General features: G+C 35.9%; 2 protein-coding genes across 3 annotated transcripts in view; one reads left to right on the forward strand and one right to left on the reverse strand.

Annotated features, from left to right (window-relative positions):
* Window positions 1-4,796, reverse strand: part of LOC149770825 (pleckstrin homology domain-containing family M member 2-like) — a 79,784-nt gene extending 74,988 nt beyond the window's left edge. Inside the window, exons 1-2 of the mRNA XM_089949063.1 lie at window positions 4,659-4,796; window positions 119-222 (exon numbers count right to left, since the gene is read on the reverse strand). Coding sequence (XP_089805189.1) covers window positions 119-222; window positions 4,659-4,730 — 176 coding nt within the window. The 5' untranslated portion in view covers window positions 4,731-4,796. The remainder of the gene's footprint in view (window positions 1-118; window positions 223-4,658) is intronic.
* A 62-nt stretch (window positions 4,797-4,858) lies between these two features.
* The window catches only part of LOC149770826 (uncharacterized), a 43,553-nt gene continuing 27,370 nt past the window's right edge, over window positions 4,859-21,041 (forward strand). For both annotated transcript variants that reach the window (XM_089949064.1, XM_089949066.1), the window contains exons 1-2: window positions 4,859-4,975; window positions 8,188-8,475. In XM_089949064.1, coding sequence (XP_089805190.1) covers window positions 8,203-8,475 — 273 coding nt within the window. In that variant the 5' untranslated portion in view covers window positions 4,859-4,975; window positions 8,188-8,202. The remainder of the gene's footprint in view (window positions 4,976-8,187; window positions 8,476-21,041) is intronic.

Below are 21,041 nucleotides of genomic sequence, written 5' to 3' on the forward strand. Positions count from 1 at the left end.
CTCCCTAAATTGAAATGAGCTGATACGATGCAAAATTTATAATTTTATGGTAATCATCATCTTTTTAAGATTGGATCTTTATTTATGGGTAATAAAAATAAGAATGCATTCTTTTTACCCATGAAGAAAGGCATGGTCAAGGTGTTCGGACAACTTGTGACACTCTCTGTCGCTGTTTCTGAGGACCAACACTTGACCTGATCTTACTTGTAATGCCTGGATCTGAAAGATTTAAAAAAAAGAATTGACCAATTTGTCCATGTACATAAACAGTATAGTCAACCAGAATGACTGTTCTGACCTTTTGACCTTTCACTGAAATATTCACAAGAACCTAGTCCACTTCCAAAACAGGTGTCGGTGTCGACTGACTTTACTTCCACAGACTAGATCATGTATCTAATGAAAACCGTTACACTTTTGTGGGTAGACTGGACAAGGCCATACTATTAAATCTGAAGAAAGGGGAAATGACATGTCTGTTTATTATGTTGTTTAAATAAATGTTAGCAACATTTTGTTATTCAAATGTAATAAGATGAAAATGATTAAAACTGACAAAATATTTATAAAAAAAAACATTTAAAGCACCAATGCATAATCCACATTTTTGTGATTTATAAAGCAATTCATCATCGTATATGTTAAGATTAACATTACATATCAATGTGTATGTATGTGATTTGGATTTTTAATGTACCTAGCTTTTTAAAAAATTCAGTCATGATGTCTGCAGTATGTAAGTTTATAGTGATGTCTAGTATTGAGGCATCATTCCGCAGACATGTAGCATCATGTCCCACCCAGCCACATTATCCTGACACCAGGCTGACTAGTCCTAACACTAACCTCCTAAGGCTGAGTACCTAGTGAGGCAACTGTTAATACCATTTTCATAAGTCTTTGGTATAACTTGGCTGTGGTTCAAAGCTGCAACCGTCCATATATATGAGGCACCCATTGTATTACATTAATAGAGTTAAAAATGCCTATACTCCTATTTAGACCAAATGTTAATCCCTACCAGATGTCAAGTATGTAATTGGTATATATAATTACGTTTTCTATCTTTGCTACTGGAAGGGAGAGATCTGAAATCACATTTAATAATTTCTATTATATTTAACATGATCTTTATTGTGGTTAAAATGTTCAGACACTGTGATTATAGATATTTCAAAGTTATCTTTTATTCTCACTTGGAATTCCCATTAAGTCTCACCTATATAACAGTGTTCCAGGCACTGATGAAACCATGAGAATTAGTGAATCTTGGTTTTAGACTAATTTCTAATCTTCAAGCAATTTTCCCATTAAGGCCACACTCTTGGAAACCCTTTTTAATTTCACGTATTTGGGAAGAAATTTTATCGTTTATTTATAAAGTGGAATTTATTGAGAAGGTAGTAGCAAATGCTTTGCTTTGGGCATTCTGTAAATGTATAAAATAATTTATTTCCCTGGAAAAATACTGTAACAATGACAAAAGTAAGAACTTAACAGTTTTAAAAATCAAATCCAAAAAATACTCCAAGAATAATCACGAATAAAATTTTAGAAGTCCTAATAAGGAAATGTTCTAATGAATACAAGTTTGATTCCTGATGAAGAATCCAAGATGGAAGGCAAATGCTGTATCCTGTACAGTGTTGTTGTCTACAGTTCCTAGTAGAAACATAAGAAATACACTCCAGTGTTGGAAATCTGAATAAAAATTTTAAGCAATGTCTTTGTTCAAGAATTATGTATGAGCACATAAATATTTCCAGAGAAACTATTAATCTTTAAGATTCTAAATGATCTGAAGAAAAATTAACATATAACTTGAAAACTGGCTACAGCATAAGGAAATGACTTAACATCAAGTGTTTTAAGCCCAGACTGAGATTATTTCTCTAAAAACAATTGTATAAAACCTGAATACTGCGCAAAACTGATGCTCAGATGAGGGTAATGAGATCATGTTTAAATCACATACTCTCAACTTGACCCTGACAAAAACCAATCATTTCACTCTAAGAATTAAAAAAAAGTTGTTTACTTCACTAAAAACTACATGTATGTACAAGTCGAGGGTCACATATCCAATACAGCCTCGATCTCACCATTATTATTCACAAAATAAAAATAAATTTCAAAAAGAACCTGTTCACATGACTGTTACTAATTTTGAAATAAGGTTGGGAACTAGGTTAGCTTTAAGTGTTTACGGTCAAACTATTTTCTGGAAAAAATTTATAAATCACGTAAACACAATTATATTATAATAGCATGTAATAGAATAAAATATTTAAAGCTGACAAACAAACAAACAATAAAATTAAAATAAATCAAATATACATAACACAGTTGCTTCTAATCGTTTGAAGTTTCATTTCTGCTGAAAACTGTATATGTAGAATAGCTGGGCATGAGTAATGATGCACTCTCGTATACTCATTGGGCTCTAGATGGTTTGGGGAGCTGTTTGTAGATTGGATTCCCACACAGGGTTGCCTTCACTTCCGACAGAATGTAAGGTTAAAGAAGATGATGACTGTTTGGATGTGGAAGAGAACCATCCCATCTGCTGTGGTGTTCTAGTCACCCCCTGTCCCTGACCAGTTTTGTTACTATTTTAACTCATCAGAGGAATAATATTACTTGATTAGTTTGTTCAACTGTTCACTGTATCATCTTACTGTGTCATTTATATACCCTCTCGTCACCGGTATAGCTACTTGTAAGATCATGTGACTAGTATTATCGCAACTTTTACAACTGTAGAATTAGGGGTTCCGAAATAGAAGTAAATCTGTGTCTTGTAGCCAGGTTTTTGGGATACAATAAGATATGTGATTTAAAGAGGGGCATAAAAAAGAAGAAAAAAGAAATGACTAGCAAACTGTAAGAATATTTATTCTGATCTACAGAACCTCTGTTCTCTTCATATGAACCCAGATAGGAGAAGTTGCTACCCGAAAAACAGATGTCTCGACAATAACTGTTAAACAAAAATTTATACTTCGCAGAGCACATTTTCATATGTGGAACTTTCAATGAATTTACAGGAGTTCTCGCTTTTCACTTTTCCAAGCGCTTCAATTTGTTCAAATTCTGCACGATTCACTCAATGGCACACCCTGACAGCATCTATGTTTAAGTACTTGACATATCTAATGACTTTCCTGCAAAGTTTCTCTGTTGCTCTGCCAATACTTCCTGTTCGGAATGCAGAGATTAAGCTACATTGATTTCTAATTAGTGGTTATAGTTTAACCTGGACAGTAACAAGTAATAACCACAAAAGAGAATTAAATTAACATATTTCAATATGCAACACACCGGTAGCAAAGCTTTCAATCGATCATTGAAGTCAAGATACAATTCAAAGTAGAAAGTGATTATTAAATAATGAGTAAAGACCATGTACTTCATTGTTTCAGAGAATTAGCATGTAATTGGAATGGGTGGGGGGCACATTAAGAACCTTGTCACTTTGTGTTAACTTGTAGATGACGAGTGGATATTATCAAATAACTGATTTAGTTTTTACTAATATACATGAGTGCCTGTGACTGCAAATGCTGTTTCAGATGGATTATAATTTTACAGAATAACAAGGCAACTAATAATAATTATTCATGACCGGTAAAGACTAAAGTAACATATGGTAAGTATCATTTTGTATGATCTTCATGTATGACACTGAGATCCGATTTTAATCAGACTGGATTGTCAGTAAGAATGGGCACACCTACATGGACATGGAAGTACATGTCTACCACAGGCTGTTTAAACAAAACCAGGCATTAAAATGAGAACTATGAGTTAACATCTGTCAATTGTGAAAGCTACCAGAAAACAAAAAAATTAACATCCTTCAAATTTTGACTCTTATTTGCCATCATAGATTTTATCTCCTGCTTCTTGACAAATTTGGCAATCATGTGATCAGCTTCTTGCATAAAATCATTGGACTTTATTGGATGACAAACTAGTTAACCAATCCATTACAGTGATACTGACTTTAAAATATAACTTTTATTTGAGAACATTAGGTACAGCAAAAAGGTGAAATTCATGGGTGCATTTTTGGAAGTATACTTGCCAGTAGTTCTGTCATGTTCCTGAAATAAAACTGATCATGCAGAACTAGTGAATATAAGATAAACACACGATAGGTGGCGCTATGCAGACAAATTACCTAATACCTATTATACCGCGATAACAAAGAACCCTCGTTAGCTACCATACCTAAATTTTCAGTCCTTTCTTCAAAGTTGGGTATCATCCCAACCCACCCATTACCAACAGCTCTCAATTTCCCAAGAAAATGACTGTATTGAGTGTTGCAATGGACAATAAAACTAGTCAAAGCAACGCTGGCTTTTGGATTATTAAAATGTTCAAGAAAACATTCCTTGCAAATTTGTTTAAATGACCAGTATGCAAAATTGTTAACAAATCACAATCTGAGCTTTCTACGTGCAAATATTTCCAATCTCAGAGATCCAGAGCGGGACCACATTTTGAAGATCGTAGAAAAGTCACCACTGTCAAATGATTGTGATTGTGTGTGATAATGTGTCATACGGTGATGTACTTCAGTGATGTAATACACTCTAGGCTCAAGTCTTGAGAGACAAGACCAGCCAAGAAAAGAAAGCACCACTTACTGCTTTCACTGCTTTTGATACATTGGCCAGAATTCTGTCCTTCAAACGCATTCTATCGTTCAGTACACTCATTTTCAACAATCCGACACACGATGGTACCCATCAGTCAGTTCTTTTTATACGTAAAAGGATGGAAATGACACTTTTTAACAGACGATGTTCGCATAATCAGTCACAGGACATGAAACTTGACTGGTGTGCGAATGTTTTATACGACTGGAGTATAAAACTTATTCAAGTACTATGACCAGTCGCGAAGTGGGCGCTAGAAACGGAAATGGAAGATATAATTGCACTAAGTGCTTTCGGTACTGCGCGTGAGTATTATGAAACTATGATCCAAGTGTGAATTTAGCCAATTATCACACCCCGGCTGAAAGTCAGATTTGAAAAATATGTATTATTTACTGATTTTTAAATTTTTTAAAATCCTATATCCATTATTGTATATTTTAATTATTTATCTTTTTTTCACTCTTCAGTATAATTAATTAGTAATGAATGTAATTAATAAATACAGCACATGTGTGAGGTTTTTAATTTAAAAAAAAAAAACTTGTCATATTATTTGTCAAATGTGTAGCTCTTGTTTTATATGTGTGTAGGGCTGGTGTTTCTTTTTAAGTACTCCAGCATACCAACATTCCATACAATTTCTTAAAACTTGTATCTAGTTTATGCACTTTTGAGTTGAATCAGACCTTAAGCAGTTGTGTTTCATTTAAATGGGAACTGGTGAAAGTTGTTTCACTGAAATCGGCCCTGGTAAAAGTTGTGTTTCATGGAAATGGGCCCTGGTAAAAGTTGTGTTTCATTGAAATGGGCCTTGGTAAAAGTTGTTTCACTGAAATAGGCCCTGGTAAAAGTTGTGTTTCATGGAAATGGGCCTTGATAAAAGTTGTGTTTCATGGAAATGGACCTTGGTAAAAGTTGTGTTTCATGGAAATGGGCCCTGGTAAAAGTTATGTTTCATTGAAATGGGCCCTGGTAAAAGTTGTGTTTATGGAAATAGGCCCTGGTAAAAAGTTGTGTTTCATGGAAATGGACCTTGGTAAAAGTTGTGTTTCATGGAAATGGACCCTGGTAAAAGTTGTGTTTCATTGAAATGGGCCCTGGTAAAAGTTGTGTTTCATGGAAATGGGCCCTGGTAAAAGTTATCTTTCACTGAAATGGGCCCTGGTAAAAGTTGTTTCACTGAAATGGACCCTGGTAAACTTTATGTTTCATTGAAATGGGCCTTGGTAAAAGTTGGGTTTCATGGAAATGGGCCCTGGTAAAAGTTATGTTTTATTAAAATGGGCCCTGGTAAAAGTTGTGTGTCATGGAAATGGCCCTGGTAAAAGTTGTTTCATTGAAATGGACTCTGGTAAAAGCTGTGTTTCATTAAAATGGGCCTTGGTAGATGTTATGTTTCATTGAAATGGGCTCTGGTAAAAGTTATGTTTCATTGAAATGGGCCTTGGTAAATGTTATGTTTAATTGAAATGGGCCCTGGTGAAAGTTGTGTGGCTGGAAATGGGCCCTGGTAAAGGTTGTGTTTCATTAAAATGGACCCTGGTAAAAGTTGTGTTTCATTGAAATGGGCCCTGGTAAAAGTTGTGTTTCATTGAAATTGGCCCCGGTAAAAGTTGTGTGTCATGGAAATGGGCCCTGGTAAAAGTTGTATTTGATGGAAATGGACCCTGGTAAAAGTTGTGTGTCATGGAAATGGGCCTGGTAAAAGTTATATTTGATGGAAATTGACCCTGGTAAAAGTTGTGTGTCATGGAAATGGGCCCTGGTAAAAGTTGTGTTTCATTGAAATGGGCCTTGGTAAAAGTTGTTTCATTGAAATGGGCCTTGGTAAAAGTTGTTTCATTGAAATCGGCCCTTGTAAAAGTTGTGTTTCATTGAAATGGGCTCTGTTAAAAGTTGTGTGTCATGGAAATGGGTCCTGGTAAATGTTATGTTTAACTGAAATGGGCCCTGATGAAAGTTGTGTTTCATTAAAATGAGCCCTGGTAAAAGTTGTGTTTCATTAAAATGGGCCCTGGTAAAAGTTGTGTTTCATTGAAATGGACCCTGGTAAAAGTTGTGTTTCATTGAAATGGGCCCTGGTAAAAGTTACGCTTCATTGAAATGGACCCTGGTAAAAGTTATGTTTCATTGAAATGGGCCCTGGTAAAAGTTGAGAATCATTAAAATGGGCCTTGGTAAAAGTTGTGTGTCATGGAAATGGGCCCTGCTAAAAGTTGTATTTGATGGAAATGGACCCTGGTAAAAGTTGTGTGTCATGGAAATGGGCCCTGGTAAAAGGTGTGTTCATTGAAATGGGCCTTGGTAAAGTTATGTTTCATTGAAATGGGCCCTGGTAAAAGTTGTGTTTCATTGAAATGGGCCCTGGTAAAAGTTATGTTTTATGGAAATTGACCCCGGTAAAAGTTGTATGTCATGGAAATGGGCCCTGGTAAAAGTTGTATTTGATGGAAATGGATCCTGGTAAAATTTGTGTGTCATGGAAATGGGCCCTGGTAAAAGTTGTGTTTCATTGAAATGGGCCTTGGTAAAAGTTATGTTTCATTGAAATGGGCCCTTGTAAAAGTTGTGTTTCATTAAAATGGGCCCTGGTAAAAGTTATGTTTTATGGACATGGACCCTGGTAAAAGTTGTATGTCATGGAAATGGGCCCTGGTAAAAGTTACGTTTCATGGAAATGGGTCCTGGTAAAAGTTGTATTTGACAGGAATGGGTCCTGGTAAAAGTTGTATTTGATGGAAATGGACCCTGGTAAAAGTTATCACAGGAAAATATTTTGATATGGATTGAACAAGCTAATGTTATCAAATGTCAGTATAAGTTATTTCATTTTAAAATATTAAAGATACAATTAGCTTATTTTTGTTTCATAAATTACCATTGTGACTTGTCATCATTATTATGTTTCCTTTTCTTTCTCTCTTTCTGATTTGCTGCTAAACATAATATCAGTTTTATTCTTTCAGTATTGACACAATGTTGTGGTATAGAGGAGGCTTTGTAGGTGTGAGATGAAGAACAACTCATGCAGACAATTGTTTTCTTATCCCTTACTCATCAAAATAAAAAAAAATATTTGAATATTTAGGAAGTAAGGACTCAACATGCATTTCCATCATTGAAATCTTCATTAACTGTACCTCTACACAAATGGCCATGATACCATGTTGAGATATGATTTGATGTACTAAAACTACTTTCTTTGTTAAGCTTGTAGTTTGTTTCTAGTTGTACACATTATGTAAAAAGCCAATGTATGAACTTCAAAACAAATTGTAAGATTTCCTTACTTTAGAATTAACGTTGAAAATGAAGTGAAATTTGCAATCTTCTGTTCATTGGCCCACAATTCTATTACGATTATTATCATCAACAACAAAAACAACAACAACAATAATAATAATAATAATAATAATAAGAATAATAATTATTATTATTAATCTATCTTCTATTATTTATTACTATTGTTTATTATTATTATTATTATTGCAGGCGTATTTTTTCTTTCTTCTAGTTTAATTCTTTATGTATGCTTATTCCGCTGTTCATATGTCAACCGGAAGCTGCATGTGATACCAAGCAAACCAAAATGGCCAAGATCAATGACGACTTGAAGTCGTACCTGTCAAGAAATTCCTCCTCACCAACTCAGGGTTTTCTGTCAGAGAGTTCTGGGAGTAAATTTAGTTTGAACAGTTTGAATCCTTTCCGGAAGAGCCAGACAACAGAGGATGACGGCTCCGGGGATGTTGCAAACAGTTGGTTTTCACAGGCTCAACGAGACCCCATTTGCCCGAGTTTGGTGGGTGTCCTGTGCACACGTTTATTACCCATGTTTGATATATAATGTGTTACGGATATCTTCGTTTTCTGAGTAGAAATAACGAAATATTTCACAAGTGAAGTAGAAACTTCGTAACGAGCGACAATATAAAATTATTCATTACAATACATTCTGTTGAAATCGTAGTAGCTATGCTCAAGGTATTTTGTAAATGCATTTGCTATACTGTAGTTGAAGTCCCACAGTCATGTAGGCATTCAACACCCATTATTTAAGTAATGGGTGTCCATTTCTAGAATTTGATTCTACATAACTTTAAGTGGCAAGCATTCACTTAATTTGGCCACTTATACAAACGTATTCTTTTGGAAGGTCAATATTTAGAAGCCACAAGAAGTGCATATGGCAATTTCAATGTTAAAGTACTAAGACATTTTTGGACGAAATGAGCCGAAAGGTTTGATCCAGTACAATCCAGATTGAATGTCACACGCCGCGATGTCACAGTGAAAGCTACACAAGATGTAGTACTAATATTAGTACTCCTACTCTACCTTGTGGAAGGGGTACTAACATGAGCATATGTGTCAATGGAGCAAGCTGGGTGTGAGTCACACCCAGCGATCTTTTAGCCTAATATCAACAATTTTAACATATTCCTTGTATATAATAAAAAAAATCTGAGTAGTACTCTTGTTTTTAATACCGGAAGTATTGCAGATCATTATAGAAATAGATGTAAAATCTTGTTTGCCTTTCTTATCATATATTTTCATTTAGATCGTCTGCCATGTTAGTTCAGATAATGATTACATCCATTCTCAGCCTTGTTTGTTTGTGTGCCATATAAAGACACTGAGGCCTTATTTGAAAACAAAAACAAATCATGGTAAAAATATGATGCTGTTTAATCAGAAATTTGTACATTAAAAGTAAATACGGTTTATCTGCAACTTTGAAATTCCACCAAGAAGCCATTATTTGCCACTTGATTGATAATAACATAGCGTAGTTTACCCAAATAAGTCTGGCAAGCCTTATATAGAAAAGGGGTCGTTGTGAGAGTTATCTGTCATGGCAGACATGGTGAGGTTAGTGTAACCATCCAATTTATTTTATCGTGTAAGGGCTTAATGAATTCCAATTAAGCTAAACTTCTTTCACAACATGATTATACTTGTGTAGTAAATTTCTACACTATTTGTTTATCTGACTTTAGTGATGTTTTTTTGGCTTCATTACATTACATGGGATCAGTTCATAGCCTCAACCACAACAAATCAAGTTTAGGCTATGATATCTTCGCTACACAAGATGATAAACAATTTCGTACTAACCTATATTGTGATGATTCCACTCGATGTTCTCTTGACCCTAGTTTAGTACATGGCTGCCATTGTAAAAGGCCATAGAGCTTGATAATTCTCATCAGGAAGTTTGATGACATTTAAGGCGCAGAGCATTAAATAATAAGGATTGAATGGACTTTGGTTAAAGAAAATTAGTGGTAAATTTTAAAAGAACAATGTATATATTTAATTTAAAATGAGTGAATGCACATATATGATCTGTGTGACTTTTACTATAGAAGTTGAGATGTCAAAATTTTGGGAAATTTCTATCAGGTATCTGATCGAAGGAGAATTGTATTTAGTGTGAATCCTTGAACTGTTGTAGGTTCACACATGCCAACCCCTAAGAGAGGTAAAAGCATAGTTTATTACTAATGTAAGTAGCAAAAAGCGTAATCTGAACAGAAAAAGAGCAATCTTTATATTAAATGCCATAATTACAAAAAAACTGCATGACAAACATACATTTATATTTTATTTAACATACATTTAATTTTTGTACTTATCTGGATCAGCAGTTAAAATTGTTATCACAAATTGGCTAAATCCATGTGGATTAGTAGTTACTACAAGAGTAATTGATAAATTTTGTATGCATAGCACTTACTTTAATTAGTCTACATGTCCACCTTGGGCGAATAGTTGTAAAATCCTCAAATGATGACTGTTGTAGTATCCTCAAAATGCCATGGTTCATCCATTAACGAAAGTCTGGTGCAACATGTTTTTAAGTATAATTTAGCATTTACAGCCCATTTTTATATGATATCAGGTGCCATTCTTTATTCAATTTATACTTCTTCACTACTTAAGTAGTATCAAAATGGAATGAATCTATAATAAGTGGTTTCACATTCAAGAATCCCGTCCATTTTCTTGGACCTGTTTCATGTAAAATTAATGTAAAAATTACCATATTTACGCACGTGGTGAATTTTTATGTGATTTTGTTTCTTTTTCAGTGTTATTAAAAAACAAAGATTTCCTTATATTTAAATATTTCAGTGAAAAATATCTTTCTGTATAGTTGTCCATTTCATTTCCTAATATGGTATAAGAAGTGCATGTTATGGTAACCAAGTTTTTGTGTTGCCTTTGCAATGACAGAAATATCTGTCTTGGGTTTCCCACTACTAAAAAAGAATCCATTAAACAAACGTGAACAGTGGCTCTGACTTGAACAGCTAATATTTGCTCCAGGGCCACAAACTTAAGGCAGAAGTGGCATTAGTTAAATTGGACATTTCTATTGTGCTTTCCTTTATCTGAATTGTTGGACATACTGAAATTTCATTTTGTCAAATATTTCTTAATCAGTACTTATTATCATGGTTGACAAGCAGTAGTGACCCAATTAATGTTATTAGGATCTCAAAACAAGCATTTTTAAGTCACAATAATAATGGCGCATGAACACTGGACAGGCACAAAGTTAGGACAGTCTAGATTGAAATGTCAGTGCTGAATCTTAAATAGGTTGCATGAGAAACAAGAGAAGTGTCCTTCCTTATATATACATGTATGACAAGTAAATTGTAAGCAACCATACGAGCCCTTGTGATGATGAATAAATGTGCACACAACATGAGCCTCAAACTGCTATCATTATTATCTTTCTTGATCTGAAATACCTGGGTACCTGTTGGCATCTTTAGCAGTTAGTAGTATTGGCTTTATTTTATTTAACACGGTCAATTTAATACATATTCATATTTATTTCTCCTATTAACCAAAAGATATTACACCAGGAGCTGACCAAAATGTGAAATAAAAAAAATAGTGTCTAGTGAAAATTTCTGATATTTGGAGATCCGCAGCTTTCTCTAAAGCAAAGCAAAATTTGTAAACAAAATCCAAATAGTTTTTAAAAAATATGTTTAACTAAATGTTGTGATATTCGTACATTTATTCGAGTGAGTTAAAACAACAAATACAATATATATCCATGTATGTATGGTAATTTGGGTAAATTGGCCCCAATTGTACATTAGAATTCACCATCCTTCAGTTTACTCTGAAATAAAAGCATTATCAAAGAATGTAAATGAGTGTTACTATTCATTGTTTCAATTTCAGATGTTATTGTACCAGAAAAGAGTAGTAAATTAAATGTCCAGTCACTGTTTAACAGCACTTCCCAAGACGATAAGGGGTAATCCATGTTTATAACTCTATAGGTTGGTTTTAACAGCAATAAAAATACTGTGAAGAAATATATAACTTTTAAGCTAAGGAACTATTAAAATCATATATAGGTGTGAAATAGTTATATCATCTGGTATGCCAATTTTGTTCCAAAAGTTGACATACTTTTGCAGCTTAATTTATTTTCTAGAATTTTAAAGTTTGGATTACAGACTTGACCCACTTAATTTAAAACTCAATTTCAGGCATCAGTTAAAATTGTCAGAAATATCTTAATGGCTCAAGATGCTGCTTTTGCAAAATGTGTTGATTACATATTAGACTGATTAATAGGATCAAATACATGTCTTAATACACGTGATAAAGGCCAGATATACAAGATTTGGGAGCCTTTTCTTTGCAAAAATACCAATAATTCCATGCAAGAAGCTAAAACATGAGTACAAGATATTCTTGCAAAAATAGACCGGTTTTGGGGTCCAGGTCCACTGTTATTTTTCAAAAGCACCATTGCACCACTCACAATGACTGCTGCAAAAGTCTGGTCCCTAGTAAACTTGATCTGACTGGTTTCTGTAATGCATGGATAGAACACAAAAGTACTTTGTTTCTTACTCTTCTCAAAATTTGGATTTGTTTAAATAAATCTTTTCAAAAGACAACTCCAGTAGGCTAAGTAGTTAGAGGGTCTGCCAAGGATGCAGGAGGTCGGTGGTTCAGAGTCCTACCAGAGAATTATAAAATGGTATTAACAACTGCCTTGCTAGTCGCTCAATAGATTAACGTTCGGATTGGGTGGCCTGGTGTCAGGATAATGTGACTGGGTGGGACACGATACTACATGTCTGCACCATGCATGATGCCCTGGTGCAAGACATGCCACACTGCAGACATTTTAGTGATATGACTGAAAACTGTTTACCCCTACATTAAAATCCAAATCACACATATTCATTTTCAAAAACAATAGATGGCCTTAAAAATAGTATTTTTGTACTACCACTGGTAGAATCATTTGTTAAAGCCAAGAATGCACTACTTACTGGTAACCCTGGCAATCTGTTCCCCATTTGTAGGTCACATTGCTTTATACACAAAGTCCACAGCTTTCAATAGAAATACTATACACAGACGATCTTTATGATGGTAATACATGGGGCTAAGTACTCTGGAGTCTGGTTCAAAAGCAGTTGCAACACCCAAGTTTGAGCATCACCAACATTTCATTTGCAGCAATCATGTAGCTCCATTATTTTCACATAATGATTGTGATGAGAGTGAAAACAGCTACTTAATTTCTATATTTAATCAATGAAGTTTTACCATACTGTACCTTATGTTATAGAGAACAACTGGAATATGATACTGTATGAGTGTTATGTATATCTATATTATGTGTGTTAATTTTCATGATTATGTATCGTTAGTGTTATTTACTAATGACCTTAAAATACCAATATTCTTTATGATTGTGAGTCTGTACTCAAACAAAGCAGTATCTTGTGGCCCACAAAATGATTGGCGATACAAGGTGTCATGAGAGATAAGAAAGGCAGTGCGGCCCTTGGCCATTGAAAATGCCCTCATGTGGCCCTCTTGGTGGTTTGAGTTTGAGACCTTGCTCTAAGATAAGGTCATTCTTAAACACTCTACCAGGGCCCAGAATGGCTGAGTGGTCTAAAGCACTCTCCGTTACGAATCATTGCCATCTCACCTCTGTCTGCATGGGTTCAAGTCTAGGATTTGGCCAATGAATGTGGGTATGTGAGAAAGCTTGCCAGTAGCTTTTCATGGGATGGTGGTTCTTTTCGTGGTTTTCCCGGGTTCTTCCTCCACCATTAATACTGGCCTCCATGCATAGCCTAACATGTGCTGAAAAATGGCACTAAACCCCACAACAACAACAACAAACACTGTACCTAGTTCCAAGGTACTGGGATGTACTTTAATAGAAGTAAACATGTTGATGAGAAATCCAGCTGACCTAATTCCCAATTGACTGGCTGCTAAAGTACTTGACCTTACTGACAAGTTGTGATTTTGAAATGATTCATTCTAGCCTCATTTTGATTATGTATCTTGTCTCAGTTTTATATATAAGGGGTGATTTACTGGAAATTAGTCCTTCCTCGCATTATCGTTGGTCTTAGAAGAAACAAATAGTTGTGATGATTTGAGTGGATTTATTTATTTATATATTTAAATTATTAATTGGAATTATAAAGTACTCAGACTTTTTGGTATCAGTAGCTGTATTGAATTACTGTGAATTCATTTAAAGATATTTTGGGTTGTATTATTGTGATAAATCAGGCATGTTAGCGTATCAAACTGATCCATGGAGTGAACTTATTTGGATTATGACCTGAATTCATTTGGATTACTCTATGCTTTTGGACTTGTGGTTGAACTTTTAGGACTATTTAGCATTTCATTTACCATAATGTATGTTATTTTTAATTTTACACTATCTTCTTTAAGGAAATAAATTATATTTGGAATTGACAAAACCTTTTTGTTTCTTTACTCTTTTTGTTACTTGGTTTAAAACCATTGTCGTAACACAAGTTGCACTAAATATTTAATAGAGGTCATGTAAATTTAGTTCCTGACAATATGCATGATTTTGTAAAAATTTATACTTGAAGCCAACTTTTATTGTGTTGAGTTACATTTTAGGTACTTTTTTAATGGCACCTTCTCACTGGTGACTAAAAGTATACTGAAGTGTGGATGGTTTTGACATATCTTATGACAGAGAGAGAAGGAGCAAATGAGGAAGAAAAATGCAATGGACCTAAATGTGGAAACAAATTATGATTAGATGTGTGCTTAGATCAGGCACGATTTCCACAACTACAACATGTACAGAAATTTCAGCCACATTACATGAAAGTAGCTTAGATGTGTGTCAACATTATCTCCACTGTGCATGTTAAAAATGCAAACAACCTCACCTTACACCCGTCACTCTGTCCGAAGTACGTAATTTCTGTGGAGCCAACAATATTTGTCCCTCAATTTCATTTTGGTCTTGACTTTTGGCGAAAAATAATTACAGATAATAAAAATACTCTATATAGTTACCCCAAATTTTGTAATTTCCTGGGAAAATTGGCGGAGGGGTGGATAGAGCAGGAATATCTGCAAGAAAGTTGCAGATATAAATTTTTGGTATTATCGCTGTCGTAATAGATTTAGGTGTGCCATCTAGGAGCAGTAAAGTAAGGAAAAAGGCCTCAGATTATTCTGACTGCTCTGCAACTGTCACAGCTAAACTCATGCTCCAGACTATTAATCGAAGACAATAATCAGTTCTGTTATCTAAGTCAGTAAAAAAATTGTGTGACTATAAATGGCAAAAATATTCAAGTTTAAAATTTAATGTGAAGCATAATAAAGTTCTGACAACTTCTTTGACTCATTCTTGACGCCTCAAATAATGTGTGTGTAATCTGGCTTTGAAAGTGGAAGAGAACCAAAAAACCCAAGAAAAACCACTGATTGTGCATAGGCAACTTTGCACATTTTCACACATGTTAAGACTGAGATTCAAATCCGGAATCGTGAGATTGAAATTGAGCATGTAGCCGTATGTATTACTGGGACCTGGATAACATTGCTTCAGATTCAGGTTTGAAATATTGTAGCAACTTTAGCTTTATTTTGAGCTACTAAACTTGTAAAGGTACACACCTCACTTGCAAGGGGTGTGGGTTGATTGGCAGATTGTACCTTCTTTCAAGGTGTCCACTTTATTCAGTTCTTGATATCACCTCTGTGGAAATAAAACAATATTCCGCTGATTTGATTTAGTATCTCACTTTGAAATATTAAAAAAATAATTATTAGCTTTCCAATAAGCTTGATGGCTATTCTTTGTACTGTTTGGTTGGGCAAGAAAGAGACTTGTTTTCTTTATGTGTGCCAATGGTAAGGTAAGGTGATCAGTTTGAAGCAAGAGTTGTCTTTTAATATTAAGCAATGGTGGGATTAATTTGAAGTCATTTTTGTTTATCTCTACTGGTCATGGACCAGAGCAACTTATGGGAGGATCTTTAGTCCATTGACCATCTGTCCAGTAACACAAGTTTGTTATCACTGTTTCTTATGAACTACATGAAGGATGTTGATATGATCTAAGAAAGACAACTGTTACTCTCTATTCTGTAGTGGTCTTGAAGGAGTTACCTTCGTGTGTGTTGATTAAACACGTGACTTGTGTTTTCGTCTACGAGCTATTCTTTTGAAGATATCACCACTTATGATGATACAAGCATGCTATCAACATGGTGGCAGCGGTGAACGCATATCCTGATAACGTCTGCAACGTTGATTTTCGCTGGATAAACGCACAGAGTTGAAGAAACTCCGAAAATTTGACCAAGCCAGGTCGCGAAAATAGATCACATTTAATTGAACATTCGTCCCGATTTGATTCGTTCGACATGGCGGACTCGTTAAAGCCACCTGGGACTTTAGATATTACTGAAGGAAACATAAGTGAAAACTTCAAGAGATGGAAGCGACAGATAGAAATATATTTGACCGCTAGTGGTTCCCAAAACAAAGACAAGACAGTTCGAACCAGCATCATTTTACACTGTGCAGGACCGAAGGTAATTGACATTTATGACCAGTTTGTATGGGCAAATCAAGATGACAAAAACGATCCAGACAAAGTTCTGCAACAGATTGAAGCCTACTGTAATCCACGGAGGAATGAAGTTCTTGAAACCCACAGGTTCTGGTGTGTGAAATATGATGACTTTACATCGTTCGAACATTTCCTTACCGAAGTTAGGAGAAGAGCAGAGTCGTGCAATTTCAAAGAAAAAGACAGAATGCTAAGAGATAAAATTGTACTCAGCACAAGTGGTAAGCTCCAAGAATTGTTGTTGAGAGAAGAAAAACTTGAACTTGACAAGTGTCTTCAAACTTGCCGAGCATTTGAACAGTCAAATAGACATGTGCAAGAAATCAGACAAGATAAAGTACGTGATTCAGTGAACAAAGTTGATAACACGAAACCACGATCACAAGCAGGTGTATCTGGTACTGGATTGGTAAGACCGAAACTTAAGTGCGGTTTCTGTGGACTGTTTCATGAACGAAGCAAAGAAAAATGTCCAGCCTGGGGAAAGAGATGTAACAACTGTGGTGTAAAGAACCATTTCAAATCATGCTGCAAGAAAGTGCAAACAGTTGACCAAAATGACAAGCCCGAAGAAGCTACAGAAGAAGAATTCTGGCTTAACTACATTGACAGTTCGATCAATTCAAAGGCAAAAGCCAAAATGATTGTAAATGACTGTGATGTAACATTTCACATTGACACTGGGGCCCAGGTAAATACAATCCAACAGAGATTTGTCCGAAAATCTCAGAGAATACAGAAAGTGTCACATCTCAGAATGTGGAACAAGTCAACAGCGAAATCCTTAGGGGAGGCAACTCTGACAGTGACAAACCCAGTGAACAATGAAACTTATAACGTAACTTTTGTAATTGTGCCAAATGAGCTAGATTGCTTGCTAGGTTTGAAAGCGGTTCAAGAACTGAAACTGGTCACAATTAACACCGATAATTTTATCGGAAGCGTCAAACGCCACCTCGGAGATCTTGGTGAAGTGAACCTCAGACTCACAGATGATGCAAAACCCAGGGCATTGCCAGCTCGCAACATACCGCTGGCAGTGAGAACTGAGGTGAAAGAACAAATTGACCTACTGACAGAACGCGGCATTTTAATACCAGTTACAGAACCAACTGAATGGGTTAGCCAGATGGCAATTACAAAGAAGAGCAATGGATCGTGGAGGATATGTTTAGATCCTCAACCACTGAACAAAGTGTTAGTGAGAGAACGATATAGACTTCCAACTTTTGATGACGTAGTTCCAGGATTACATAATGCCAAAGTATTCACGAAACTCGATGTGCAAGAAGCATATTGGCATATTAGACTTGATGAAAAATCCAGTCTACTTACTACTATGATAACACCGTTTGGAAGATACAGATGGGCTCGACTACCGTTCGGACTGAATGTATCCAGTGAAATATTTCAGCGGAAACTGAATGAAGCTCTTAGCGACCTTGAAGGCATATTTACAATTGCGGATGATATTATCATCGTTGGTTGTGGTGATAATGAAATAGCAGCTCAGAAAGACAATGATGAAAAGCTGGCAAAGCTTTACAAACGCTGTGAAGAGAGGCACATTGTTTTGAATGAAGGAAAGAAGGATATGGGCCCTGAAATCACTTTCCATGGACACAGAATCATGCCACAAGGTATCAAGCCAGATAACGATAAAATCAAAGCTGTTCTTGAAATGAATGCTCCGACGGACGTTACTGAAATCAAACGATTTTGTGGATTGGTACAGTATATGGCTAAATTTGTGCCAAATCTGTCTGAGACTCTTGAACCATTGAGAAACCTGACTAGAAAGAACACACCGTGGAAATGGACAAAACAATGCACGGAAGCTTTTGAAAGAGTGAAACAACTGTTAAAGCAAACAGATGTGTTAGCAATCTACGATCCAAATAAGGACTTGGTACTACAAGTTGATAGTAGTAAAGATGGCCTAGGAGCTGCTCTGCTGCAAGATGGACACCCACTTGAGTTTGCATCAAGATCTTTGAAACCAGCTGAAAGGAACTGGGCACAAATAGAAAAAGAAGCGCTTGCAGTATTGTATGGGCTAGAGAGGTTCAATCAGTACACATATGGTCGCCCAGTGATTGTTGAAAACGACCATAAACCTCTGGAAGCCATCCTGAAGAAACCACTCAGTCAAGCACCAAAGCGGCTACAAGACATTCTAATGAAGATGTTTAGATACAATGTTACGTTTCGGTACGTCAAAGGATCTGAATTAATCATTGCGGACACACTAAGTCGTGCTTATAGTTTGTCAGATGACACTGAACTGACTAGGCTGAAAGTATGTGAGGTCGAAATGTTTGATAAAATTCCGGATGCGCGAATTACAGAAATCAGGAGAGAAACTGCCAAAGACACAACTTGTCAGTTGTTGATTGACCGTATTATAGAAGGATGGCCCAAAAACAAAAATGACCTAAAGCCTGAAGTGAGACCTTATTTCTCTATCAGAGACACACTGAGCTTTTATGACGGTATAATACTGAAAGGGGAAGCTGTTTTAATTCCAAAAGCTTGGAGAGGACAAATTAAAGAACGTTTACATAGTGCCCACCTTGGCTTTGACAGTATGGTTAGGAGAGCACGAGGAACCGTTTTCTGGCTGGGAATGAATCAAGAAATAAGACAATTAGCAGACAATTGTGAACACTGCTTGGAGAGAAAGCCAAAACTCCAGAAAGAGCCCCTGCGGCAACATGATGACGGCAACTACCCATGGGAGAAAATTGGGTTAGACTTGTTTGAAATACAGGGTAGAAACTATTTGCTGGCGATTGATTATTACTCAAATTTTATAGACGTTGATTTACTCACCACAACATCATCAAGTCAAGTCATTATCAAACTCAAGAAGCAGTTTGCGCAATTTGGAATACCTAGAATAATCATCAGCGATGGCGGACCACAATTTACGTCTGACGAATTCAGTCAGTTCACGAAACGGTGGGGCATTCAACATCACGTGACTTCTCCTCATCACCCAAAGTCAAATGGCAAAGCCAAAGCCGGTGTGAAGATTATAAAAGGCATGATGGTTAAATGCCTGAACTCTAGGACTGATCAGTACGAAGCACTGCTAGAACTAAGGAATACTCCAAGACAGGACACTGGTCTAAGTCCGGCCCAAATGATGTTTGGGAGAGAAACAAGATCAATGCTACCTTTGGTTCAAAAGAAGTCGCCCAGAAACAAGAAGCGAGATGCTAGGAAGGACTGTATCAAGAAAAGTTATGACCGCAGTGCTAGAATTAAACTAAAACTTGAAAACAGTCAGCCTGTATATTTCCGACACAAACCAGATAAACCCTGGAGAAAAGGTGTTATTACAGAATCAAACAACCGAAACTGTATTGTAACTTCAACGGATGGTGTTCAATACAAGAGAAATAGTGAACACATAAGACCGACATCAATCCCAGTACAAATCCGCGATAAATCACCGGAAAGAACAACTGTACAGGAGCAAACGGCTGACACGCATGTAAAGGAACCTGATCAGAGGTGTCCCGTACCAGAGTCGACATGCCTGGAATCAGTGACTACACCAGTTATAAGACCCAGGCGCGAAGTGAAGACGCCAACCTATCTCAAAGACTATGTGAGGTTTTGAGTCAGTTTTATGCAGTTGTGAGGGACATAATAATCCCCTGTAGTGATCTAGAAATGTTTTCAAGTGTTACAGTTATTGTTAGCTAAATTAGTTGAATTTATTTGCATTGCATTTTGATGACTGCATAGTATAAAATCCTGTCTTCTTTAAATCATTTTCAGTTAAAGTCTAGTCAATAATTTTTATCTAAGTCAAAAAATCCAAAGCCAGTACTTTTTGTAACTGTAAATTTTATAACCTGTTAACTTGTTCATAAATTGATGTTTTGTTTAGATCTCAATTAGTTTCGTTAGAGAAAAAGGGATGTTGATATGATCTAAGAAAGACAACTGTTACTCTCTATTCTGTAGTGGTCTTGAAGGAGTTACCTTCGTGTGTGTTGATTAAACACGTGACTTGTGTTTTCGTCTACGAGCTATTCTTTTGAAGATATCACCACTTATGATGATACAAGCATGCTATCAACATGGTGGCAGCGGTGAACGCATATCCTGATAACGTCTGCAACGTTGATTTTCGCTGGATAAACGCACAGAGTTGAAGAAACTCCGAAAATTTGACCAAGCCAGGTCGCGAAAATAGATCACATTTAATTGAACATTCGTCCCGATTTGATTCGTTCGACATGGCGGACTCGTTAAAGCCACCTGGGACTTTAGATATTACTGAAGGAAACATAAGTGAAAACTTCAAGAGATGGAAGCGACAGATAGAAATATATTTGACCGCTAGTGGTTCCCAAAACAAAGACAAGACAGTTCGAACCAGCATCATTTTACACTGTGCAGGACCGAAGGTAATT

Source organism: Sinohyriopsis cumingii, unplaced genomic scaffold (assembly GCF_028554795.1).
Source record: "Sinohyriopsis cumingii isolate HCF-2022 unplaced genomic scaffold, ASM2855479v2 utg002264l, whole genome shotgun sequence".
In the NCBI taxonomy this organism is placed as follows: domain Eukaryota; kingdom Metazoa; phylum Mollusca; class Bivalvia; order Unionida; family Unionidae; genus Sinohyriopsis; species Sinohyriopsis cumingii.